Source organism: Telopea speciosissima, chromosome 8, assembly GCF_018873765.1.
Source record: "Telopea speciosissima isolate NSW1024214 ecotype Mountain lineage chromosome 8, Tspe_v1, whole genome shotgun sequence".
Taxonomy (NCBI): Eukaryota; Viridiplantae; Streptophyta; class Magnoliopsida; order Proteales; family Proteaceae; genus Telopea; species Telopea speciosissima.
In genome coordinates, this window is record NC_057923.1 from 58,313,974 (window position 1) to 58,341,257 (window position 27,284).

The following is a 27,284-nucleotide window of genomic DNA, read 5'->3' on the forward strand; positions in this document are numbered from 1 at the left end:
CACAAGATGTGTTGGATCGACAAATACACAAACACAATTAACAGATCCTTATCCATTGGCAGAAAATGTCACCAGTCGAAGCAACTTAGGAATTACTCCACCAAGATCTACGATCTGGGTGGAATTGTTTTAATTTTTATTAGTAACTTGGATGCTTTTGAAATTCACTCATTAGAAAGTGGTTTTGAGTACAAGATCAATTTAAGTTGTTTAGATTGTATTGCATGAGTGACACACATGTGGTTGCGTTGCATGAAAAATTATAAATCATATGTGGAGTCCAGTGGGAGTAGGGCATGTTGTGTGAAAGTGTAACTTATTATGAGTCATGGGTATTAGGAGTTATTATTTATAAGTGAGTTACACAAGTTAGTAGGATACATCGAAGGAGGGCTTATGTGGTTATTATGTAAGTTATGTTAGTTTGGATAGTTATATTATGTTAAGTGTTGTATGTGCATCACGATAGTAGTTAGATGGAGTTATAATGTGTTTATTAGTAGAGGTGATGTGTATGAAAAAATTATAGGAGATATTAGTGGGGAATTATTATAATCACATTATATTTTATTTAAGAATGAATGAATGAAAGAAGAGAAAACTTTTGAATCCCTAAATTATCTCTAAAAGAGATGAGGAAGGTTTCCTCATCCAAGCCAAGACACAAGGCTTCGTCTATTAAGCTAAAACCCCTGCTATTTTCTCACCTATCTTTCTATCTCCAACATTATTTTTTTTTTTTCACCTTATTTTCTCTCCTCCCTCTTTTGTGCATGTATCAATTTGGTTAGACAAAAATACAGATGCAATTTTCTATCGTTTACTTCGAAGATGCTAAGACTAACCAGGATAAATGATCAAAGATATTGGAATCACAATTTTTCTGTTGATTTTCCTCTAGCACCGCTTTTGGAGCCAACGGTTGTGTCCAATGGAGAGGGTGTGATAAGAAAAGCAGGGGGTCATTTCCAGTAGAGGGTGGGAGAGAAACAAAACCAGGCTGGACACAACCTTTACCCACCCAAAAAATATTAAAGTAAAACTTCGCTTTGTTGGCTCAGCAAGCTTGAAGGATTCTACACAATCCCATTGCTCTTTGGGTTCAAGTGTTAAAGGGGGAAGTATTTTCCTTCTTGTAATTTCTTGGAAGCACAGCCCCGAAAAGTGTGTTCTTGGGGGTGGAGAAGTATTTTGAAGGGGCATGATTTATTGCTTCGGAGATTGAGGAAAAAGGTGGGGAATGGGCTTTCTATTGAGATTTTTAAAGATATTTGGGTCCCATTTTTAATCAATGGTCCTATTTTGAGTCCAAGTAGGGGAGTAATTTCGTATGTTTAGACCTAATTTTACCTCATATACGACAGTGGAATGCCCCATTAGTTTGTCAATCATTTTCCCCAATTGAAGCTCAAACTGTTCTTAGAATCCCTCTTTATATTTCAGCTGTAGAGGACCATTGGCTTTGAAATTTTTTTAGAGATGATAATTTTTCAGTAAAATCTGCTTACTATCTTGCCTTATTTGGTAATATGTCTAGTTCTGCTAGTAGTTATATTGCTTGTGTTGATGTGTGAAAAAAGTTGTGAAAATTGTCAATGCTTCCAAAATTGAAACATTTTCTTTGAAAATGCTACTCTGATACTTTGGTAGTTTGCTTGTTGCTTGCTAATCGTAGTATCGCTTCTGATGGTAGGTGTCTAGTGTGTCGCTGTGTTGTATGGCTAATGAGTCAATTGTTCATGCGTTATTTTTATGCAATTTTGCTTCTATTTGTTGGTTGGCATCCCCTTTTAAACTCTATACTCAATCTTTCCAACAGAAGACTTTTCAGGAATTTTGTTGAGTTTTTAAATTTTTCTTCCAAATTTCTTGATAAACCTGATGCAGTAATTCAGTGGGTATCATTGCTATGGCAAATTTGGAAGTCGAGAAATTATTTTATTTTTAGGTATACTAATTTTTCTCTTCATTTTACTATTCAGGCATTCTACCAGAGAGTTCAAGGGGAAAGGTTGGGTTTTTGCAGGGGAGAAGGCTATTTCTTTCGCTTCCCTTGTTGCCTTAAATTTTGTTATTTCTTAAAATATTTCTTGGAGGTTCAAAATATATACTGATGATGCTTGGAATTCTGCTTCTTTCCTAAGAGGGCGGGGAGTTATGATTCGTAATCATAAAGGAGCTTTTGTGGCGGCCAAGTGTAAGCATGGATGCAGTGACTCAGCTATGGCTATGGAGGCTAAGGCAATCAGGGACGACCTTCTATTAGCAAGGAGTATTAAGCTGGATAGTAGGGGTGTCAATTCCAGGCCGGGCCCGGCAGCCCCGACCGAGCCCGCCCGGTTAAAGCCCGACCTGACCCGGGCCAATTACTAAACGTGTCGGGCCTAGGCCTGGCACGTTTAGTAATTGGGCGGTCCCGGTGTGAGGTCCTAGCCTGTCGGGCGTCCAATCGGACTGACCGATTCCAGGCCCAACCTAGATCGACTAGTTACAGCCTGACCCAGCTCGACCCTTTAACTTATAAACTTCCCCTCCCCTTCCCTCCAAATTTCCTATTTTTGTTTGTTTTTTTGTTGGTCTTTGACATTTATTGGTTAGATATACTAACGTAGGTGAAATGAGGCTTAGTTTTTAGTTTTTAGATCTTACTTTGTTAGATGTGCTTCTATTTGGTGTTGTGCTGTAATTTTTTTTTTCTTCCTCTACTTACTTTGTTAGATGTGCCTTCTATTCGGTGTTGTGCTGCTATTTTTTTCTCCTCTACTTACTTTGTTAGATGTGCTTCTATTCGGTTTTGTGTTACTATTTTAGTTGGGATAAACTTTATTTGACTTTGAGTTGAGGTGTATCGTGACTGCCCAATGGTGTGATGGTTTGAACTTAAAATTCTTGTTGCATGTCAATTAGTAAACCCACACCGTTAAGAGACCGTTTAGAGTTAAACGGCTCATTAGCCCATTTTGAGTCCTGTTTAGGCTTGTTTAGCCCGAATAAGGCTGTCCCGATTAAAGACCGAACACCGATCGATCGAAATGAAACCGTACCATGTCCGCCCAAGGCAAGCCCGAATGCCTAAATAGTCGGACACGGTGCAGCTTGTAAAATTGGTGAGGCCCGGCTAGGCCTGACCAAGACCGATCGAGCCCGACCGGTTGACACCCCTACTAGATAGTGTGTCGGCGTTTTCAGATTCCAAGTTGTTGGTTGCTTTTCTGAACAATTCTACCTCCACATTAGATTGGGCAACTTCATTGATAGCGGCAGATATTCGTCATTTGATTCAGTGTGTTTTCTTCTGTTGTTTTCATGTATATTCCTAGATTGTTAAATAAGGAAGCTCATGTTTTAGCGAGAGGTGCTTCTTTGTTATCTCTTTCCTCTTTTTGGTGGGTTAATCTCTTTAGTTTTGTTGTAAACCCTTCTCTTTTCAAGAGGAGGAACATTTGTGTTTGTTTTCAATAAATTGTTTGGGCCGAGAGGCCTTTTGATGGACCCCAAAAAAAAAAAAATCTTTAATCCATTAAACAGATCAATTCGGGCCCTTTGGGCTTTCGGTCTACCGGATCCACCATCCGGCCCAAAATGTGAACCTTAATAACGGCATCTTCCTCTTCGTCTCTTTTCATGTCCGTGAGTCGAACACGTAATTCCGCTGGAAGCCTGGAAAGCTCCACCATTAAAGTCCTCTCCTATTTTTCCTTATTCAGAATCTCAAAACATTATTCACTTATTCTTTTCTTCTGTCTTCTTTGTTGTTAATCACTGGCTAATCCTATCCTCAATTGTACACGAAGATACGAGAACTCGAGAAGGTATTAGTTTTGCGTCTCAGTTTTAGCAGAAAGACGACCACCATCAATTGCAAATATTAATAATTGAATGTTCCTTTCTGGGTTTTTGTTTCTGAGCAAAACCCCTTTCGATTTCCGTCGATGGATCACTACAAAGCCCTTGGGCTTAGCAGTAATGCAACAAAAACAGAAATCAAGGAATCTTTCAGGAAACTGGCCCTTAAATTTCACCCTGACAAGCATTCAATGTCACCAAAAGCGGTCAGAGATGGGGCAGCCCTCAAATTCAAGCAGGTTGCAGAGGCTTACGAGGTTTTGATTGACGATAGAAAGCGTGCAGACTATAATAGGGGGTTCGGTTCCTCTAATGCTGGAGGTGGATTTGCTGGTGGTTATGGTTATGGTTATTATAGTAGGAATAGTTACACATCCAGGTACAGACGCAGCTATGCTTCGAATGGGGTTAAAGGGTTCTTTGACATGGATGTGGCTCTTCAGTTTCTAACTAGTCGTGGGTTTCTTCTGAACCTTGCATTTGCGAGGTAATTAGTCTTCTATCAATTAAATTTTTAGTTGCTCTGCTTGTATAAAATTTCTAATATTCCTTCACTTAGTTACCAGAAAACTGGTTTTAGGGGTATTTATGATGATGTATTTATGTGATTATATATCTTTTAGAGATTTTGTTCATGGAAATCAAATACCATTTCTTTCTGTTTTTTGCTCCTTTATTTTCTTATTCGGAATTATTTTTGTTATATATTTGCATTCAACAACAACAACAATTCAGCCTTATCCCAACTAAATGGGATCGGCTACAGGGATCCTTGCCCTCCAATCAAGCTATATTCAAGGTCATACTTGATACAAGGCCTAAGATATGCATATCTTTCCTCACTTCTCCTAGGGTCATTTTAGATCTGCCCTTTACTCTTTTTGTTCCTTCAATTTGAATCAAATCACTCCTCCGTACTGGAGCATCCAAAGACCTCTGTTGAACATGACCATGCCACCTCAAATACTATTTTCTTTCTGTTTTTTACTCCTTAATTTTTTTATTCTGGGTTATTTTTGTTAATGATTTATATTATGCTTATTTAATTGTTTCTGCAAGCAACAAGGGAAGTTTTGATGGACTTCACAAAAGGATTTGGGCTTATCTGGCAAAAAAATGTTGATTATTGATTTTACAGAAACTTTAAGGCTGTGTTTGTTTGGAGGTGGAGGGAAGGATGGGAAATGGAAACTTTTCTACTAATTGCCAACCATTATTTATCTAACTAAATTTTACTTCACTTATCAACAAATTGCTTAAATTTGATTAGGAAGATATGGCTGGGTTAAGGAATCTATTCGAAAAGGTTAATTACCTTATTTGGTAAGATTTATAGTTACAGAATCATGATTAAAAAAAATAGAGCATCCCAGTGCATGAGGTTCCCGCTACTGTAGGGTCTAGGAGGAGCAAATGTATGCAGCCTTACCCCCGCTTCACGGAGAGGCTGTTTCCATAGTTACAGAATCATGATTAAAAAGCCCAATTAACGAGGTTAAGCTGCCAAACTACCTTGGTTTAACCACCCTCATCACTGTAATGGTCACTCTTAAAATTCAATACTATATCTTTCATCTTTAGATGGTAAAGAAGATAGGACTAGGATTTTCTCATGTACATGACACATCAGATTGGGAACTTCCTCTGCATGTATTATTTGTTTATAATCACATGGTTAAAATTATAGATGTTTGGGACTATCATCAAGCCATGCTGGATCAGTTGGTGGACTAAGATTTGCTCAAGGATGATCATTACCCCTAAAGTTCAAGCAATAAGCATGTTCCAGCTTTTTAGGTGTTTTTCTCCATCTAAAACAACCACACTATGTCTTTGGCTGCTAATCATTAGCATCATGGCACATAACACTAATGGGAAACTTGTTTCAAATGGAAGATAATCCATAAGAAGATTGCAACCCAAACTGCATAAGCACCTGGTGCATGTTGGATCCCATCAATGGTAACTGAATTGATGCAGACCAATGCTGCAGAGAGATATTGACATCTCACTGCGGTTATAAATGCCAAAGCTAGGACTAGGCCTATGAAGCCTGATCTCAGGCCTTCTGAGAGCCGGTACACATATACAGGAAGGGCACCATCGTAGTGGAATCATAGTTTGAATGGAAGAGTTGTCTATAAAATATTAATCTGATTGCATGCATGAGAGGGAGAGAAGAAGGTGAGGGGGAGGATTGTGAAACTGGTATTACCAGTACAGAAAGAGAAGAAAACTATAAAAAGGAGATTTTCCTTGTTGGGGTTTTGATTTGATTGTGATTGGGTGGGTGTAATTTGATCAATATATAAATGTTAGCCAAATGGTCTCTGTTCAACAAATACTTATTCAACTTATGTTTATGTTAAGTTAGTAAGAAGTTCTATTTTTTATTCTAAAATCCCCAAAAATTCATAAATTCTGTTATTTATACATGATTTTCTACATTATTATTATATTCCTACACATAGTTGTCAAGGCGATGGGCAAATCAAGGTGGTCGAGGGGTGGGAAAACTTAAGGCAACACCAATCAAGGTGCCCCAAAACAAACTGCCTGGACGCCTAGGTGATGCCTAGGCGGCACCTTGGTGATGCCTAGGCGACGCCTTGACAACCTTGTTCCTACATGTTTTTAATCCTTAAGGGATTTACCTGACCAGTGGTTGGTTTCATTGGCAACTGTACAAACCTGTGAAGGTTCTTGCAGCAGATATTATGGTTCTGTACCAAGAAGAACAGTCAGGTTGCGGATTCAAAACATGGAAACAGCCTCTCCGTGAAGCGGAGGAAGGCTGTGTACATTTGCCCCTCCCAGACCCTGCAGTAGCGGGAGCGTTGTGCACTTGGACACTCTTTTTTACAAAGAAGAACAAACATGAAAACCTTCAGCACTTCCTGGGAAGAGCTATCAATTTGAGTTCGCACCATTAAAGATTTTTTTTTTTGGAATTTTTATAGGCATGGTTAGAACTTTTTCAGTTCATGTAGAAATTTTTTATATGGCTTCACATGTCAATGACTGTTCCCTTCCTTACAACAATGAATTTAAATCTAATCTTCCATTTTGAACTTATTCTGACTACTTTAATTTAATTTAGAGCTTCAGATATATCACTCTAATCCAGATCTAGAATGTCTCGTCTCATGGCTTTAGAGATTGAAATGGCAGAACAAGATTTGTGTAGCAGAATCAAGTAATTGGGATAGACTTAGTCAGTTGAGTTGACTACCTTCTTGAATTGGAACAACTTTTCTAACACATTTAGTTTATGTGTAAGAGTGCTATGACTCTAGTTTATTACTTTATTTAACGCTTGATAATTTTACTGTGTGTATTCTCTTGTAACTGAGATGCAATTTAGTACCCTCCCCCCCACCCCCAAAAAATAAAAGAAACAGAAAAATTGAGATGCAATCTGGATTGTTGACTTCTTAAGATAATTAGCTATGTGAGGCTCTCTGTACTTTTTTCTATATGTCAAGCTTGATGAGAGTGGAGAAATGTTCAGTTCTAAGGGAATTTTGCTGATGAAGGTCCTTCTGCAGTGTTTTATTAGGTGCGGCAGTTCTCGTAGAAAGAAGTGGGGATGCCCTCTGGAAAATGCAAAATTCTGGGGTAAGGGACTGATCTCTATTCTTCTGTTACAAAAAATATCAATAATTGGTTGTGGTTTACTGTTCCATTTCTTTTTTCCTAATTGGTCATACTGCACATACAACACCTTCTACCTCAGACTTGCACATGGTACTAACCGACCATGCACTGCATAGTTGGGGAACATTTTGTTTGTCCATGAAAGATTGTTTTTTTTTTCTTTTAAAAAAAATTTAGCAATACTACTTCACTGAGTGTCAAATGCTTTAATGCATTATCTGGATGGTTTGTTTCTGACTTTGTGTTGAGTAATGAGTCTGACATGTCCAGAAGTGTCCTACGTCAAAACACAATTAAATGCTGTCAACTTGGATAAGCCATTAATCTTGGCTGATATCAGAATTCTCTCTACTTGGTAACCATACAACAACAACAATAACAACTCAGCCTTATCCGAACTAAATGGGGTCTGCTACATGGATCCCAGTAGAAACAAAAAAATTAGTAATAAGAAGTAGAAGGAGATCACAGCAAAGACACAAACTCTAGGGCATTGACCCAACTTAGCTACGAACCGCATCATAGCTGCTCAACATTCCGCTCTTGTCCTTGAGAGAGGTGTGTATTATGTTGCCGTCCGATATTTGTTGTCGTCTATCGTTAACTGAGGAGATTCAACAAGAACAACAGCTCAGCCTTATCCCAACTTAATGGGGTCGGCTACATGAATCCTTGACCTCCAATTAGCTCTATTCGAGGTCATACTTGATACAAGGCCTAAGCTATGCATGTCTTTCCTCACCACTTCTCCTGAGGTCATTTTAGGTCTGCCCCTAGATCTTTTAGTTCCTTCAATCTGAATCAAATCACTCCTCCGTAGTAGGGCATCCAAAGGCCTCCGTTGAACATGGCCATGCCACCTCAAACGACTTCCTTGTAGCTTATCATGTATCGGAGCTACTCCCATATCAGCTCTAATATGATCATTCCTTTATCCTTCCTAGTTTTGCCACTTATCCATCTCAACATCCTCATCTCTACTACACTGAGTTTATCTATATGATGCTTCTTAATTGCCCAACATTCCACACCTGACATCATAGCCGGTCGTATGATTGTCCTATAAAATTAGGAAAGTCAAAGTATATTTTGCGTTGGATAATCTATTTTTGAAGGGTTTTCAAGAGTTCTATATTTAGCTTGAGGACCCCATCTTCCAAATTATATTTTGTTGGAGCATATGCTCCAATATGCTCTTCACAACCATATAATGGTGACGATACTGTAGGGGAGGTCCTGCGGAAAAATAGCTCGACGCCAGGATGATAAAAAGCTTAACACCTCTCATTCTTATTACTTACTCAATATGAAAAAAATGAAAAATGAAAAGGTGTATCCCATTTTTTTCTTGGGTTAACCAGAAGAGGTTGATTACATGAGTTTCAAACTTGAATTTGGATTAATAATCTGTTTTTTCTTTTCTCCCACCTTCAGAAGAATGAAGTATAAACACCCAAAAATGTCAATGAAGGTTGTTTGTCTAGGACTCTAGGTTATCTTCTAAATTTAATAGATCCATGGTTTCTGCTGCAAACTTTATCCATCCTCAACAACTAAGCTATCATTTTTCAATTTTGTTAAGTTTTTATTAGGACACTTCTGCTGCTTGGGTTCACATCAGGTTTGTGGGGATTTGAAATGCAAATGGTGGTGCGTTTCGACTTTCAAATTGTAAGATTCTGCTGGTGACATATGAGCAGAACATGGCCTGATATTGTCTTAAAATGTGACTTCAAGATGTTGTTTGGAAGTCCCAATAAATACTATTACAGTATTACCACCCTTAGCCACAAAGAAATATTGAATCTGTACCATCCTATTGTCCTTTGTAGCTAGGGAAGGTGCTTCTGTTTTGAGTGTTTGGGACAATTACTTAGGTTCTCAAAATTGCTACATATCCTGGACATGTAAACATTGCATGTTGTTAAAGAAATAAGTCTAACACAAGGGTGTTTGACTCCTTCCATAACAATCTATCGGACCTTCTAGTTGGGAAGAAATCTATTTGGCTACTATGATGTCCACTTTTGAAGGTAACTAAATGATCCTCTCTCTTTTCAAAGTAAGTATTTACAATGGATAAATCATAAGCCACAACAAAATCTAAAATTGAGATCCCCACCTCATTTCTCTCTCCAAAACCATATCCTCTATGTACACTTTCATAGTCTCTACATCTCTCCCAAAATGTTTATTCAGATCACCTCTTATAATAATCTTTTCTACTTGACTAAAATTTTGCACTAATCCATCCATGTGTTCCCAGAATTGTAACTTACTACTTTCATCCAATCCTATTTGGGGTTGCGTAAGCACTAATTATATTGACAACCTCTTTCTCCAACACAAGTTTGACGGATATAATCCTATCTCCAAATCTTTTAGCATCCACCACATCATTCTTTAAATCTTTGTCCACTATTATGCCTACTTCACTTCTATTACTTTTATCCCCTGTATACCAAAGTTTAAAGTCGTCTAACTCCTTAGCTTTTTTACCCTTCGATTTAGCCTCTTGAATACAAACTATGTTAATCCTTCTTAACATTTATTAATTTTAGACTCTTACCCGTTAAAGATCCAATGTTCCAAGATGCTAACCTAATCCTACGCTTTTGGACTAACTTCTTTATCCACACTTGTCCACGGTACGAGAACCCTTGCCTACTTGTCACCGCATCCAGGCGCCGAAGCGGCGTGTCGCTTACAAGGGACGCCCTAGCTAAACTTTGCTCAGTTTTCACTACACCTGTGTACCATGTCGCTTATTCTGGCGAGGAATGCCCTAGCATAATATTGATAATATAAGGTTCTAGAATCCATGTTAGAAGAGTTTGATTAGGGTTTTTTTTCGGTTCCGGCTGCCGATCTGACGCACCAACCCTCCTCCTTGATCCGTGCTTGGGACCGGCAGCAAACGCTGGTAGAGTTAAAATACCATGCTTAGAACAAAAAGAAAAAATTGCACTTAGAGTATGTTCCAACGCATTATCAGAGCGAAAAATTATAAGAGAAGTACCAAACTGAGTTTTTATTTCATTATAAAAAGCTTTAGAGACGTACAAAAACTTTGAACGATCTTTCAAAAGATTCAGCCAAGTCAAGCTTGAATAATAGTCAACAACAACAACAAAATATATTAAACTGGACAGACTCTGGACACGATAAAGCCCCCAAATATTAGAGTGAACTAATGAAATCAAAGATTATCTCCTAAAAACATCTCATGTAGGAAAGGAAGTACAATGATGTTTGCCAAACTCACAAATTTCAGTAGGAGAGGAGGCAAGAAGTGCAGTAGTACCTGTGTGGGCAGATGAAGTGGAAGCCTCAAGCTGCTGAAGATGATGAAGTGTTTGGTTATCATCATCTCAAGACACAGAGCCTGATGGAACAATTCCAGATGTAGAGGTAGAGTTGGTGTCATCAGACAACACTACATCAGAACACCATCAGTCACCGCTGAATTGGCCAATTGATGTGTCCACTCAGGTTTACCATACTTTTCCCAGCATCTATCATTCATTTGATTGAGCTTATCACAGTGAGAACACCGGCAAAAAGACTGATTAAGCTGCTGTCTTTCTCAACCACCAGCACCACATCCTGATGCAGGCGCAATTCCTTGGACCAGCCCAAACCCGTGGGGGGATACATATGAAGAACTGGGTCCAATTGGGATTCAGGTCTAGTAGGATATTAGTAATTTATTTACTTCAGGTTTGTCTTTGTAGTCCTTTTTTACTCTTTTACGTAGTTGTAGAGGTTGAGTACGAGTCTTTTATGGTTTTCTTTATTATTTGGATTTATATTGAGTGGTAGATGACGATAGGAGTTATTAGGAAGTTAAAGATTGAGTCCCTTCTAAAGTCTGTTAATTTTTAGATTTCGATTAGGATTATGGGGTTGTCTGAGTCTTTAAATACATGGTTGTAACTAGCAAAGTGAGATTGGAATGAATGAAATTGGGGTTTGTTTGATGTTACCCATGTGGTGCGTCTGCAAGGTCGTGTGACCTCTTCTCTCTCTCACTCGATTCAGGTCTGGGATATCCTTTTCAGGTTTGTTCTTTCTTCTTCTTCTCTATTCTTCTATGTCCTCTTTGTTATTTTTTGTTTCTTGCTACTGCTATTCTACACTACTCCTGATCCTTTCCCTGCAAATCCTTAATCCAAAAGCTTACCTGTATAGCAGGTTTCAAACAGGACGTCTGATCTGGTTTTTCCTTCCGCCAGATCCAATTTCAGAAGAGTATTTGTCAAATATTAATCCAGCAATGGGATTTTTATGACCTGGCATCCGTAGCGTTGGGATTACCAACCTAAACCTAAATTTCCATGTGATTTGGAGTCTCAGTTGTGAAGTTGGATCTATTACGGAACTACATTGTTGCTGGTTTGGTTGCTTTGGTCGAAGGTCGAAGAAGACAACCGTTTTTCTGTACGATTCTTTACTTTCTTGTCATATTTGACCCCTCTCCATAATTACCCCTTCCTTTTCCATTAATTTTATTTGTCCCATGTCTTATATTTGCTTCCAAGTCTGACCTTGACAAATAAATACTAATTCCTATTAGGTCCCCACTTCTTTACCTACCACTTTAAACCTTAGAAAATTCTGGTTATTACAAGATTGCCATTACCCTTCTATTATTTGGACTTTTGTTAATTGGGTAGGCCCATAAGCGATCCAAGTTGGGTTTTGGAACCCCAGATCCGCATCACATCCTCTCCCTCCCCTTGAACCTCAACCTCGACCAGGAAAGCCTGAGCCACATCCACAACCACTACTGCCATCCTTACTCAAAGAGGAGGTTCAGAATTGGCAAGGGAAGGAGAGACAATCCTCTGAATGCGACAGAAGACTTCATTCGTCGAAGGCACCTTTTCTTTTGTAAGCAACTGACTTTTCACAGTTGTTGAAACTCAGGATCTAAACCAGAGAGAACCTTGGCAAATTGGAACTCTACACGCTGAGATTTCAACACTTCATGACCAGTGGATAGGGGTTGATAGATATTTAATTCATCCCACATACCCTTAAGGGCACTATAATATTCCCCTACTGATAAACCATTCTGCTTGAAAGAAAAGGTCTTCCCATACAAATCATAAACTCGCGACAAATTTTTGTCTTGTGAGTAGCTCTCCCTCAAGTCATCCCAGACACCCTTAGCAGTTGTGTGGAACATGACATTGGTAACCACTGATGATTCCATACTACTCCACAACCATACGAGCAATGTATCATTTTCATGCATCCAATCTTATATTTTGTTTCAGCCAAAGAAGGTGGGGATGAAGTCAAATAATCCAGATTTCCTTTGTCATTAATATATCCTTTGACAGCCGCCTGTGCCTAGAGTAAATAATTTGAGGCACCATTCAACTTGATAGAGGTGTTTTGGACATGCAGAGAGTCCACGGAAGATTTGGAATCACCACGGTATATACATAACAGCAGCACCAAATCAAGTTATTTATAATAGCAATCCAAATAAGCAGCACCAAAGCAGTTATAACAGCAGCACACAAAGCACAACTAATAACAATTTGACAAAACTGCAGCAACAAGAAAATGAATATATAGTGGAACCAGAAATCAGCAACCAAACACCAAGATATGCAGCAAAAGGAGCCGCTGGAAAAAAAAAACAGATTAGATTAGATTAGATCAGATATACCCCTTGATATTGCAGGTCAGATTCGTATAAAAAAACTCATGCCACAGTCCAGCAATTCCCCTATCGCATGCCACAGGGTTCAGCAATAGATCTCAGCTGAACAGATCACAGGCCACAGTATAAACCATAGCGATGACCACAGTGTTCAGCAACAGATCAAAGCAGAACAAAAAATTGGTTCTCTTCCATGTCCTTTCCAAGAAGTAGATTAAGTGCTAGCTTCTTTTGTATATATATATATGAGAGAGAGAGAGAGAGAGAGAGGGATTGCCCATGCCACTGTTGCTGTTTGTACATGGGGGGGCAGAGGGAGGAAAGTACGACATGCCATCATTGCCTCTGGACATGTGAAGGGGGAGAAGATGGTTGGTGTGGTTGGGGAAGGGTGGAGAATGAAATGAACCATTGGGGAGAAAGAAAGTAATTGTATTCCTGTCTGAAAATTTTGAGAAGGAATAGTATTGCTTGATTCATCCAATGGAGGTGGTCCTCTCAGAGAATTATTGAGTAAAATTGAGGTGTTCTAAAACTCCTGCCTGATTGAATGGAAATCACTAAAGTGAGGACTCTTCAGTAATTTGTTTGTCGGAAATTCCCTATGTTCTGTTATTGTTGTTTATTGTAACACTGCATCCTATCTGTATTCTCAATGCCTCTCTGACAGAATGCAATTGATTAAAGAAGTTGTTCTTAATTTGGAATGGTCATAAGTAGTACAGTTCTACAGATATCCCCTTCTTTGGAACCTCTAGAAGTTAACATTTCACTTTGTTTAGGATATACGATCCCAAATGCATGAATAGTTTTAATGACTCTTACTATAACAATTCTCTTCTCTACAAAGAGCAGTGATTACGACCAGTGGGTGAGCTAGATCAAATCACATGACAGAAAGAGATATTTGGGGTGTTTATGTATATGCCAGGGGTGGCCAAGTGTAAGTGTGTAACTACGAAAACTCACTCATACTATTTCTGCTCTTGAAAATGGTGTAACAAATTAGATATCTCCAACCAGAATTTATGAAGAAGAAGAAAAGGGGGAATTATTAGATATCTCCCCTAAATAAGTTTGTATGCTGATAGCATGATCTGATGTTTGAACTATAATTTGGTTACACAACAACATTTTGGTGAATGAGTGATGTCATCCCTAATATATTCTTGAACTGATTGTAGCTAAAGAATAACTTGTTCTCTAGTTTCATTGCACGTAATTAGATAGGACTTCAAATACATGTATTTACTTTAGAAAGAAGCTTTACTGTTTCTAATGAATGATTCTGCAGAAATCCTTCGAAGAAGCTATTGAATCCATTGAGAAGAACAGAAAGCAAAAAAAGAAGCCATGAAACACCTACATTGTGTTTCTAGTTTTCCTGTACTTACGAAAGAGTGTAAATTGACTGTCCAATTACTAAATTATTTTATTAGGGGAATATAATCTTTGTATCTTTATAACCAAATATAGTCTGATGTATATATTACAACAAAGCAATAACTGTAATTGTAAAACTGGAAATCCTTATTTATGTTCAAGACTCTCTCTCTCTCTCTCTATTCCGTTGATCAGAACTGCTTCATTAGTCATTTTTGGATGTGATGTTTACATTTTTACCAACCAATAACCCTATTTTCAAATTTGGCAACTCAAAAGGGGGAAAAAAAGAGAAGGGGGGAGGGGGGAGGGGAGGAGAGGGGAGGAATACCTGCTATGACTCAGTAAATTGATGTTGATTCAAACACACTTTTGATTAGTATATTTTCCAAATTTGGGAAAGACAATAAGCTTTCCAACCATTAAGTCTATTCTAGATTGTCTCCACAATTTCCTCAAAAAAAGGTTTTCATTTTCGGATGAGAAACGATTTGTTACCAAAGTCTTTTTCATTTTTTTTTTGGTCAGACTTATTTATCCTTAGAGATTGCAAAATCCAATTTACACCCCCCCTTACATAAACTATTACTGAAAACAATTTAACAATTCTAAAAATTTAACTGGTGGCCCGAAGCTCCTGAAAATGATTATAGAAGCCTTATAGACCTTCCAGTTTCATCTGGAGTGACCCTTGTGAAGAATAAGTGTGAGAAAGCTAATGCATTTTTTATGGACTTCAATACCATGGATTAGGTTGCTTGCTTCAGCTTCAAGCAAGAATCTTAATAATGCTTCCCTACCAAATAGAAAAAGGTATGGTTGCCATTGGATTCCCTTGCCTCAATCTTCTTAACAGCTTGAAATTCCCAAAAGGGGAACCATTAACTTAATGGGAAAGGAAGCAAATCTGAGGCATTCATGTATCCATGAGTAAAAAGGTTTTGTGATAATTTGGGTCCTTTATTATCCCAAAAATGAAGCTCCACCCCCTTCTGCTGTAAGCCTTCCCCATATTCAACTTTAACCCATAATCCTCCCTTGGCTTTTGGCTCATAATATACTGCAAAATTTCTTGTATGACTACTGTGTAGTTAGTGATATGCTTTCCTTCCCTAAAGGCAGCTTCAAAATGTGAAATTATCTAGTGAAGGGTGGATTTTATTCTTAAAGGTAATAAAAAACTTTAATCACTTTATAGATAATGTTGTGAAAGCTGATAATTATAGTCAGTAATTGTCTTTGAGTTTCAATCTTTGGGATCATGATCATGAAGAAACCCTGCTTTCACAGAGAGGCTGTTTCCAAACTCGAACCTGTGACCTCTTGGTCAAAATGGAGCAACCTTAACTATTGCACCAAGGCCCACCCTTTGGTCTCAAGAGTGTATATTGTAAGCAAAAATACCAAAATAGAAGCCTAGGATTGCACATGAACTTGATGTGTTGCATTTACGCTATTTTAGGGAAACCGAGCAATAAAATTCGAATCTGACTTAATTTACCATCAAATTGGAACTGTAACATGGAAAAGGCGTTGTTTACCACCCACGTTCGTTTGGTTGCAAGGGAAATGAAAGAAAATATTTATCCTTCTTGTAAAATATATTTCACTTCTCAGGAATATATTTTCATTTTACTTGCAACCAAACACTAAAAATGAATTTTTTAGTACAATATATTTCACTTCCTAGGAAAATATTTGCATTTTTCTTGCAACCAAATTCAACCTCAAGGATTTCAAAAGTATTCCATAAGAACTCATGCCTAACAAAAAGCATAGAGTTGCATATGAACTCCATGAATGATATCCACAGTTTTACATGATGAAGCCCAATTTTTTTTTTTACAAAAAGTCAACCAATTATTTCTCTAATAAATTAGTTATATCCCTAGTGTTCATCTGTCCAAGTGTCTCTTATTCCAGCTATGGGGTTTTCAAGAAAATCAAAAGATATAATAAATTTTGAAAATAAGAACAATTAAAATTGAATGCTTGACCTCCAATCTTGTCATTCTGATTGGTAACTTCACTAAAGTCACTAATAAGCATGAGAGGCATTTGTTCATGAAAATTATAAAAAAAATTTATACAATCATTTGATTTAACTGGTCCCCAAAAATAATTCAATCAGATCTATGTGGAGGAACAAAAATAAAAGCAATTAATCAAGGGCTGTTACATGTTATAGAGTTGCTTTAGTCACTAAGATTATTTAAATTGGAATATAATATCTCTATAAGCACATAATTCATGTAATCATAAGGTCACCTCTTTTGAGGTCTCTTGATTTAAGGTGGTAGTTTTTTTTGGTCTATCCTACTCAAGGGCCCACAGGTCAACTACAAGTTAAGGGGAGAGGCTAAGACAAGCCCACAACCTACAACTAAGGTCGGGGGGGGGGGGGGGGGAAGGAAAAGGGGTGCCTTTTTGGCACAATATGCAATCCAGGAGAGTCGATCCCTTGATCTCCTTGGGGGGCATGCACTCAACTTGCAATACCTCCAACCAACCGAGCCTTGCATTTAAGGTGGTAGTTAAGGACTCTGTTTTTTAGAGGCAGACCACAAGCCCTTTATGTTGAGAGCTAAAAGCTTCATGGTTTATAGAAGTGATTAATATAGTGAAGGTAGAGAGAGAGAGACAAGACAATTAATGGGGAGGAAAGAGAAGGTAACTATGCTCTTCACATAAGAAAGCACAAAGGACTTAAACTACTATGCTCTCTTTGCTCTACCATGTCTCTGCCATCTTGTTTGTCAAGAACTATAACTATGGTTGTAAACGGATATGATTCGGTTCGGATAGTGCTATATCAGCATCCGCATCTGATTAGTTTTCGGACGGATTCGGATAGTGCTAAACGGATACAACCTACGGAACGGATATTTTATCCGTTTACATGTAAATATAGCTTTTTGGATAGCTATAGCCTATCCGTATCCGCATCCGTTTAGTTTTCGGACGGATTCGAATAGTGCTAAACAGATACGAATACAGATGCAGAAATGGATTTCGACTATTCATTTACATTCCTAACTATAACTAGTAAGTAAAGGTGAATCTCTCTGATCCCATTTTGTATATGGTCCAGCCCTCTTAGTGCTTCACTGCTTCCCATGAATTTATTATGTTCACTATTCTTGGTTTTCTTGCATGGGGAGATAAGTTCAGGTCCAGTTTTACACGAAATTGGAAAGCTAATAACTGGACCAGCAAGAGTGACTAGTGAATGGCTTTTCTGCTCAATAGTGCTTCCCATGAATTATCACAAAGCTTTGACTGACTCAAACTGAAAAACTGTCTTTTTCAAACTTTTCTCCTCCTCTTATCAATGGTAGGAACATTTTCCCATAAAATACTCTTTAGTGTTAATGTCAATCAATTGCATTAAAAACTCCTGAAATTTCTGCAAAATGGAGACCATGGATTTCTTCCTAGTTAGGTGGGATTTTTATTTATAAGGTTAAAAGAAAATTTTGAAGGAGGACCTGACAGTAAGGGTTGGTGATATTAGGTTTTAAATAACTAGGGTGGATTGGTAACTGGCTGGCCACAGCTGACTCAAACATTTATGGTAGGTCTTGAGGGGGGGGGGGGTGTCTAAATTTAGTGATTGACATTGTAACAACTAGAATTGTAGAATAAATGTAAACTAAACTTGTAACCTTTGTAGAACATGTTGGAATCAGTTTCATTAATTCTGACACTCTTTGTCCTTTCAGATGTTTCACCCCTGAACTTGGCTTGTAAAGCTTGTTGAAGATCTTTCTTCCCCTTGAGATTTGTCAATTAGCACAGCTTCTGAGTAAGACTGGATAGTTATGTAGACTGTGATACCATTCCATAATTTGTAGCACATTTTATTCTGAAGAGCTATTCAGTGCACGAGGCTCCCGCTACTGCAGGGTTTGGGAGGGGCAAATGTACGCAGTTTTACCCCTGCTTTGTAGGAGAGATTGTTTTCAAGTTTTGAACCAGCAACCAACAAGTTGCAATAACGCAATTTAACCGTTGTGCCAAGGTTCTAAGGGACTTTTGGTGGGGAAAAAAACATGGTAACAAAAGGAGATGCTCCTAATCCTAATACAGATATAGGTGGGTTGCGTATCGGGCTGTATCAGATTGGTATCGGGCATAAATTCAAAAAAAAAATAGACAACTTTTTGGCTGATACAATGAATCTGTATTAGTATTGATTTCTGACGATACCAATACATATCAGCTGATACGCTGATACAATACCGATACTTAGAACAACCATGACTACCAGAAGCAGTGTTTTTTTTTTTTTATCACCAGTCTTCTCCCAGCCTGGGAAACATATGTAATTTTCATTTTGATAATTTCATATAATACTATCAAACATGCCTATTAAAATTTTACTTAGTTGTCCTTAAGAACAACTAATTGCCAAAATATTTTTCAGCCCATTTTAGTAATGGGGATTATTGAGCTCATTTCTAACCTAATTTTGGATTAAGAAGTCAATATTTCTACTAATGGGTAGTCCACTTTTTTTTAAAGGTTATACCCATCAATAAAATATGAAGATGTCAACAGCAAATAGTAGGTGAGTTTTGTTTGGTGCTCTTTAATTAACTTTAGTGCTTCTAAAATTTCTGTTTCTCTATATTGAATAGCATTCTGCTTAGAGCCCTCCATTTCTAAAAATAAACAAACATGGGCTCCATGGGCCCCTGGCCTAGCCCACTATATTTTAAAATTATCAACAGGCTGAACCATTGACTTTTATAGAAAAATGAACAAAATTGAGACAAACCATGATTAACAAAAAATTTCTCCAAACCTTAGTAGATATTTAATTATATATTTATAAAAAGGGTATTATTTTTTCGGCGTCAATAAGCTTATCAAGGTGGCCTAAATATTTGTCACGTTACTGATTGGATAGAACCTAAATTTTGTGGCAAGTAGACCCCAAAGTCTCATGTTAGCATTTAAAATTTCAACTTAAACAGAGCTTGTCAAGTCGCATGTTTGAGGTTTTAAAATTCTAAGACTATGGGATAGTGCAAAACAGTGGACGAAGTGTTGTAGTTGTGCATCACGAGAGGATATTTGGTTGAATTAGGGTATCCAAACCATGAACCATCATCTATCCAGCCTAAACAGAATCCATCTTTTCTTCCTATCAATCCGAATGAATTGAATTAGTCGTCTTTCCTCGCCTTTGACAATCGGGTTGCCTCCTTGACAATTGCAATTCACCAACATTCATTGCACTTAATATCAGGACCCTTTATTTAAAGCAAAGTAGTATATATGATTGTATTTGAAATTTGACAAGTGGTCTATCAAGACCATTCATTGTTTATCCAAGAATCAAAATTGTCATTTGGTAAAATTGAGTGGATCATCAAGAGAAACTAATCTTAGAAGGACCGTGAAATGGCATTTTGCTATCGAAAGATTATCTAGGATCTTGAATGTATATGGAGACATGAATTTATTTAAAGGTGTTGAGGTGTTGAGATAGAAAATAATTAACATTAATTGCTAACACCTTTATCTTTTATAGAGCAAATCAAAATGATATCTTAAGTAATTTTGAATTTGTTTCAAGATATTTTGAGCCAACAGATAAACTTTAAGTTCTACTCTATTAGTTCTAATTTTTGAATGGAAGTGCATGTTATGAAACGTAAATGGAGTCTGTTGAGTTGGAAGGATCTATGTAGACCCAAGTCATTAGGAGGTTTGGAGTTTAGACCATAAAAAATTCTAATAAAGCCTTAGATGTTGATTTTGAAGTTGGTGTGGTGTATCATGTTGAATTCTTTCTGATTGTCTTTGGGTTAAGCTTCTGAAAGGGAAGTATTTTCCGCATAATGGTTTCCCACACCCATATGTGAGGTTGTGAAGAATGACATGCATAGTTTGAGTCTTGTGCCAAGTATGATCTCAGATAGAACCTACTAGGGTGCAAGGATCCACGTTGTCGACACCATATAGCTGAGATTTTCCTGATTTCCTGGGCTATCCTCTTTCTTACTCTCATTTCTTCATTCATTTTACTTTCCTTTCCCTTAGTGTGGATCTCAGTTTTCCCTACTTTATTTTGAAAGGATCATGTAACCGACCCCATTTTAGTTGGGATATACGGCCGAGTTGTTGTTTTTATTTTGGTTTCCTACACCCAATAACTTCATCTACGCGTGGGTCTATGATCTGAAATAGTGTTGTCAAGATACTTCACTTGTGGTCAATCCTCGATTTACTTAAGTGAATGAATTGATTAATAATAGGGAGTGGAATGTGAATCTAATATATTCTTTGTTTCCTAATGATGTGATTAAGAAATTGTTAAGATCCCTTTAAGTAGTGCTCCTTTTAATTATTTATGGTTCTATCCCATAAGTAAGACTAGGGTTTTTTTAGCATAAAGACAGTGGTTAGATGGTTGCTTCAGAACTGATGTAATTATAATAGAAATTATGGAATTGCATTTGCCATTTGAAGATACTTACTAAATTTCGAATGTTTCTTTGAAAAGTTTTGAGTGGTACTTGTTACTATCAAAAGTAAACTACTAAATTTTGCTAATATTGATCATTTTTGTTGCTTTTGTCCGAGATCAAAATGGATTTGCATGTTTTCATATCATGTAATTTTTCGAAAGGAATACTAGTTTTGGTATTGTAAGTCTAATCCGGACGAGTACCAAAAGAGAATATCAGTAGCATCGTTGATTGACCCAATTCCTGCTTTTGATGGTGAAATAATGTGTCACGGTTGACGCGCCTTTAAAAGTACTTTCTGTAATGATTTTGATGGTGAAATAATGTGTCACGGTTGACGCGCCTTTAAAAGTACTTTCTGTAATGATTAATCTTGCCATGACCTAGATCAGAGTTCTTTCTTGCTTCAAGCGTTCAAGACCTGATTAACAACTCTCTATTAATAGAAACCCTAATTTAACCAAATCTGAGAAACATTGTATGCTTTCTGGGGTAGCTATCTCATTTTACTACCTGTGGATATGGGGTCATAAAGTTCTTTTCAATTATACTAAACCAAATCCGCATCTCTAAGTGGGTATATATGATCTGAAAATGTTTCCATCTAATCTGGACAAACTGATCCAATAATAACCAGCTTTTGGATGTGGGGGGTTTCATGTCTTGTTATATACTGGATGGGCATCTGTTTTGCTGTTTCTTTCATTTGTTGCAGCATATTAACTGAAAAGATCCAATTAAACAGAATAAGCAAATTATTAAACAAAATAAAACGGATTATATCAAATAACCCGAATAACCACAACAATTAAACTGATTACTAACCATATAACTCCAAAAAAACAAAAACAACAAAAAATTGAAACTGAACCATCAATAATACCCATTGTGCACCATTTTTCTTACTTGCCTAAGAGTCTACTCCTAATTATATTAGATCAGGGATGGATTTGGTTAATCCCAATCAGGGTTGGTTGAAATCAATCAATCCATCCAATACTTTATCTTGATTCTCCAAACATATAAACATGTGGGCCCAGCAGTCCAAACAAGCTGAAAAATGAAGGCCACTTAATTAATTAATTAAACAAGAAAGCTCTATATGTTTTACCAAGATTTAGAAGGGGAAAAAATCTTCTGCTAAAAACACAGCCGTTGGACCAACTTGGTAGCAGTGAAAGGGTTATGCTTAAATCCACTCATTGATGCATCCATTAGAATGGGCAATGTGTCACTTTCCAACTTCAGCTGGTCCCATTCTCATTGCTTTCACAGGTACAGAAATTCTAATCCAACCCATCAACTATCTCCCTTTGGTCCCCACTCACCCTCCCACTATAACAGAAGCTGCAATAGACATCTATTATTAAATGCACACATCAGTAAAAAAACTTGGAACATCACCCACCCAATGGGCTACCCCTAAAACTGCCACCAAAAAGAAAAAAAAGTAACAGATTTGTTCAGACACACTAACTCTGGTAGCAAGGAAGAGGTGGTTGCTGGTGAAGGTCATAAAAAAGGAATTTATGGACAGGTTTAATCATTTCCTGTAATTTGAATGCTCAAGAATAAGATGCTTCAACATGGTCCTTCCTGAAGGAAATGTCAAAAGTTCAAAATCCTGCTCATACATCCTTGTACCACAAGCTATCTGCAGGCAGCTCACCAGATACATCTTGTCACAAGCAGAAAGAAGATTTAAGAGGGAAAGCAGTTAAAGCATATCAGTTCATCTTTCTTTCTTGGATTCAATTATAATGAATCTTCTCATCTAGAATGATCAGAGAAAGGTGGTTGACATGTTCATAACATAATACCACAAGTGCAAACCTAACTCTCCATTGTAGGTAGGTGGGTGATATGAATTGCAGTTCAAAAGGGGTGGGATATGAATTGTAGTTCTTAACTTCTATCTGTTCCATACCCCATCAAAGAGAAACTTCTACTTGTTCAAGCCAACATTTAAGATCCACATTTATTTTGGCCAGGTACATTTCAGATCATACAATTACTAGGACAAGGAAGAAAAAAACTCTCATAATAAGCATTCACCTATTATTCAGCTGGCATGAAGAAAAGGGATGAACTGAAGCAATCTTAAGTGCAATGTATCTATATGTTATAGGAATAAAAGATAGAAACCCAAGTATCAACCAAAACACAACCAATTCAACAGAAGATCCCAGGCCCCATCACCCCATCTGCAAATGCATAAATACATTTCAGAAGAAAAATCAACAGCCATCGATGACTTTATATGGCAAATGAACAAAAGAAGAGTTGCTCGTTTTTCCTACAACAGTACTCATATATATAAATATTAAAAGATTATATAAACAAATACAATCAAACCATTCTTACTGTACATAGAAGCAGAGAACAGAGAGGCAACAGAACTACAGAAGAGAGCCGGGACACACCTGAAAAGGCAGGAAATACAATTCTTCTCCAGAACAGAATCAATGGACTTTCTTTTTCCATAAAAAATTACAGATTGTAGAAGATTTGATGAAGATTCTGACTTAATTTTACCTAAAACAAAGTTTAAGAACCAAACTGTGAATAAAGTGTGTGAGACGAGTCTAGAATCCATTCATCTCCAAAAGGTATGTTCTCCGTTTCACCAATGTCTTTACAGCTGCCTTGAATGGCCCGTCAAATGCTCCAGAAACAAATGCCTCCACCTCCTTCTTACTTGTCCCGCTGCCTTCTCCGGATGGCTTGATGGCCACTAATGTTGCTCCTTGCATTCCAATTCCTTCTGGGAGCTCCAAATATGGAGCGTATCTCAATTTCATGTTTGAAGCTGGAACTTGGGTCCGCTTTGAAGATGCTGAAGCGGCCAAAGGCTTCTCTTTGAACTCCCTCAATTGCTCGCCGCTCATGCTAAGGGTCCCCTGCCCATCAGCATCCGTGAAAACAACAGTCTTCAGTGTTGGATGGTCTCTAATAATCGGTTCCAGTAAATAATGCCTCGTCGAAGCAGCAATCAATGAGCTAATCGTCCACACTACACGTAATTTCAAACCCCCATTCGTGTAAAATGATTCAGGTATGCCATTGTCTTCAAGCAATCCTTGTTCTGTAACTGGCTTCCAATCTATCTGGGTACCTCCTAAAATAACACAGTTTTGTAGGGTACTACCAAATTCGGCTTTCCATTTTAGAACAACTCCATCTTCAGTACAAACATCTGCAGCTGGCAATTCAATCCATAGGTTCTGTATGTGATGGAAATTCTTTAGGACTTGATCAAGGGTGCTTTGAGATACTTGTGGAAGAAGTGTTTTGTTTGTGTTGTTGCTGTTACGCATATTGTGAAAAGGTTTCATGAGGCTAAAGAACATGTACTTGAGAATGTTGGAGATGATGTTACGAGGTTTATGGGAAGAACAGTATGGGCTCTCATCATTGTCTCCATTGATGGTTACGACTTCGTCAATCTTGATATAGACATCTTGAACTAAGGGCACAAGGGAGTTTAACCGCTTGCAAACTGCAGAGCAGCGGCCAAGAGACCTAATGTCAGCAAGCTTGTTGAGGATTATGAGAACAAGAGAATCCGGAATTTGATCGAAGTCGCATGAGTAGATTTCAGCATCACAGACTCGGGTTCTGGACTGCATTTTCTCTTCAGTAATTGCAGATTTTGACAATCAATTCCAGCCAATTCTTCAAAGCTTTAAAAGAATGATGAAAACAGAACGGAACAATCAGAAATGCTGAACTTGAAAGTCCAATCCGGTCACTGAGAAGCTCTTATAAGACCAATAGACTTGAATTTCAATAATCTGAAAGCAAAAAAGGGGGTGAACTGAATTAAGAAGGGAAAAAAAAAGATGAGGATTATCTTATCACAAGTGCATCAATTCTGTCTAAAAAAATGTTAGGTTTTAAAGCAGAGAAACGGCATCCAAGAAATTTGTAAATCCGAATAACACTGAACCCCAAAATCCTAATTAAAAACCCATTTCGTCAATGATCAAACAGAAAGTCGAAATCCCTAATCCCCAAAAATACTCCGTGATCTACACGCATCACACACACTCACTCAACCCGAGGAACTTCAGCGACAAAACCCTCGAATACGATAGAAAGAATCTTCGAATAACATCAATAAACCTTCAAATCTCCAATCAGAACACTAAAACATGGCGAAAAGACCACAACTTTGACCGACAGAGATCAGAAAAAACGAGATTCTTCGATCGACAAAACCCATAGATAATCATAATAAAAAAATGCAACAAAACGCACCTTATACGAGTTGTCGGCGAGAATCCCTTGTTCTTCGCCTGAAAAATTCGATCTTCTTGCAGGAAATCATGAAACCCAGAATCTGAACCCTAAAGATATTGACTCGATATATGGTCGGATCTCAACCAATCTGATGAAAAATCTTCAGAAATGAAACCCAATTATGATGAATTCAGAGTCATTGAAACAGAGCGAGACAATAGGGTTTTGGAGAAGATATTAGGGTTTTAGGAAACAAGAACAAAGCGTAAAGCGGTAGAGAGACGCGGCTTTTCTTCTGTAATCTCTTCTTTGCTTAAATATACTTTTTCTCTCAAACAGCGACCTTTGAAGACTCGAAGAACCTCTCTCTCTCTCTCTCTTCTCAAAGCCTCTGTAATTTTATAGTCGTTTCGGACAGGAGATAACGGTACCGTTAAGTGTGTTTAATGTGGAACGGTGAATTTAAAGACTTTCTACGTGGGAGAAGGTGACGACGTTATAGAAGGCTAACGGGCAGACGTCGACAGGTGGATAACTGTTGTATGGATATTTGTGTAGGTGTTTTAGATTTGGTGTTTCAAGGGTGCAGGGAAATATAAGGCATCGATCACCATGGATCAATCCACACCATTCAATTTTAGATCATACCATTGATTGATGAGAGAGAGAAAGAAATCAAATTGTTTCATAAGACCCCAATTCGATTTTTCGATTTTAGTATATACAATGGGTTAGTCCGGTTCACTTTCGATTGGTTTCATAAGACCCCAATTCGAAACCGAACCAATGGGATTCGATTTGATCCAGGTTGCACACCTATCGGTTCAAGCTAAATTTTGACACCCTTAATATTGGGGCTTTCAAATAATAGTACTTTTGGGGAGGGATTCTCTTGTCAGAACTTAGTAGTCTGGGGATCTAGGACAGATAGAATTCAACATTCTGAGGGTATTTTGGACACTTCGTTTTATAGTGGAGGGAGGGAGAGAGTTTATTCCATTTTTGTGATATGTTGCTCCAAACCCTAGAGACCCTTCTTTGCTCACTCTGCCAATTAGAAAATTTTTCTTTACTTTGTAGTTTAGAACCATAATTTTTTATCTGGTCCAGATGGTTCAGATGCCCAGGGGTACTTCTTTGAGAACTGAGTGATCAACCCTTTGATGAAGGCCTGGGTTGTTCCGAAGACGTCTCGTCAGGGGAGCACCTCAACTGCCAAGGGCCTCTTCTACCCCCGAAAATTCCGAAGAGCTGTTCAAAACTTTTATTTTGCAAGGGACTGTCCAACACCCTCCCTTGAATAGAAAGAAGAAATGGGCATCTTTTCTCCAGGGTTAACTTCTATTCAAGATTACTCTGACCTGAACTAGAAAGTAATCCCTTTTCTTCAACAGAGACCTCATCTCTTTTTGGTTGGGAAGAATGCCCCAAAGACCCAGTTTTTCTCCACCCATGGTGAAGAGAGAATCTCTTCATTCCCCCCCCCCCCCCCACCCCATTTAACCCTCTAACCAGACTGTAGAAGAGTCTTTCGAACCAGGAACAATAGAGGGTGTAACTTAATGATGAACCCAAAGTCTATTCATAGCGTCTCGTCACCCTCTCTTCACCCTGACCATGGATGAAGTAAACGTTAATCAAAAAAGAAATATTTTTTTAAATAACCTTCAACACATTTATAATTAAATTATTTTCAAACTTGAGACATGACTGGATGACTATATCAATATACATTGTTCACTGAATTTGAGTACAAATCTAATATTAGTTAGTAGGAAAAGTCTTTGTGAGGGAGTGTATTGCCCACGCCCAAACAGTGGGGGACGAAATGACTGCCTCACCCCCTATGAAAGGCGAAATCCTACCCCCCAAGATACTTCTATGCGCGCTCTCATTCCCCCACATTAGTGCAGTTGACATGTGGGAAAGGATCTTGCATAGCAAACTATACTGTTAGAATGTACTTTGGTGTACAATTTAAAAGTTGGATAAAGGGTAGG

At 37.8% G+C, this 27,284-nt stretch overlaps 2 protein-coding genes across 5 annotated transcripts; one reads left to right on the forward strand and one right to left on the reverse strand.

Annotated features, from left to right (window-relative positions):
* The first annotated feature begins 3,758 nt into the window (after window positions 1-3,758).
* On the forward strand, window positions 3,759-22,840 carry LOC122670623 (chaperone protein dnaJ 72). Of its 3 annotated transcripts, XM_043867566.1 has the most exons (4): window positions 3,765-4,333; window positions 7,395-7,464; window positions 14,475-14,580; window positions 22,830-22,840. In XM_043867566.1, exons 1-3 carry the CDS (start codon window positions 3,933-3,935, stop codon window positions 14,535-14,537), a joined length of 534 nt encoding a protein of 177 aa, XP_043723501.1. In that variant the 5' UTR covers window positions 3,765-3,932; the 3' UTR covers window positions 14,538-14,580; window positions 22,830-22,840. The 3 variants fall into 3 exon arrangements, with proteins under 3 accessions (XP_043723502.1, XP_043723501.1, XP_043723500.1); XM_043867567.1 differs by lacking the exon at window positions 7,395-7,464 and having other exon boundaries at window positions 3,759-4,333; XM_043867565.1 differs by lacking the exon at window positions 22,830-22,840 and having other exon boundaries at window positions 14,475-14,721.
* Window positions 22,841-23,340: 500 nt separating this feature from the next.
* Window positions 23,341-25,462, reverse strand: LOC122670621 (F-box protein At4g18380-like). 2 transcript variants are annotated; one of them, XM_043867562.1, is made up of 2 exons: window positions 25,303-25,462; window positions 23,341-24,676 (listed from the first exon to the last, which is right to left on the reverse strand). In XM_043867562.1, exon 2 carries the CDS (start codon window positions 24,669-24,671, stop codon window positions 23,628-23,630), a length of 1,044 nt encoding a protein of 347 aa, XP_043723497.1. In that variant the 5' UTR covers window positions 24,672-24,676; window positions 25,303-25,462; the 3' UTR covers window positions 23,341-23,627. The 2 variants fall into 2 exon arrangements, with proteins under 2 accessions (XP_043723497.1, XP_043723496.1); XM_043867561.1 differs by having other exon boundaries at window positions 23,341-24,836.
* Between the last annotated feature and the right edge of the window lie 1,822 nt (window positions 25,463-27,284).

Coding starts and splice junctions, on each gene's coding strand:
- LOC122670623 (XM_043867566.1), top strand. CDS start 3,933: ATGGATCACTACAAAGCCCTTGGGCTTAGCAGTAATGCAACAAAAACA. Junction 4,334..7,394: donor CTGAACCTTGCATTTGCGAG/GTAATTAGTCTT, acceptor GTCCTTCTGCAG/TGTTTTATTAGGTGCGGCAG. Junction 7,465..14,474: donor GGAAAATGCAAAATTCTGGG/GTAAGGGACTGA, acceptor ATGATTCTGCAG/AAATCCTTCGAAGAAGCTAT.
- LOC122670621 (XM_043867562.1), bottom strand. CDS start 24,671: ATGCAGTCCAGAACCCGAGTCTGTGATGCTGAAATCTACTCATGCGAC.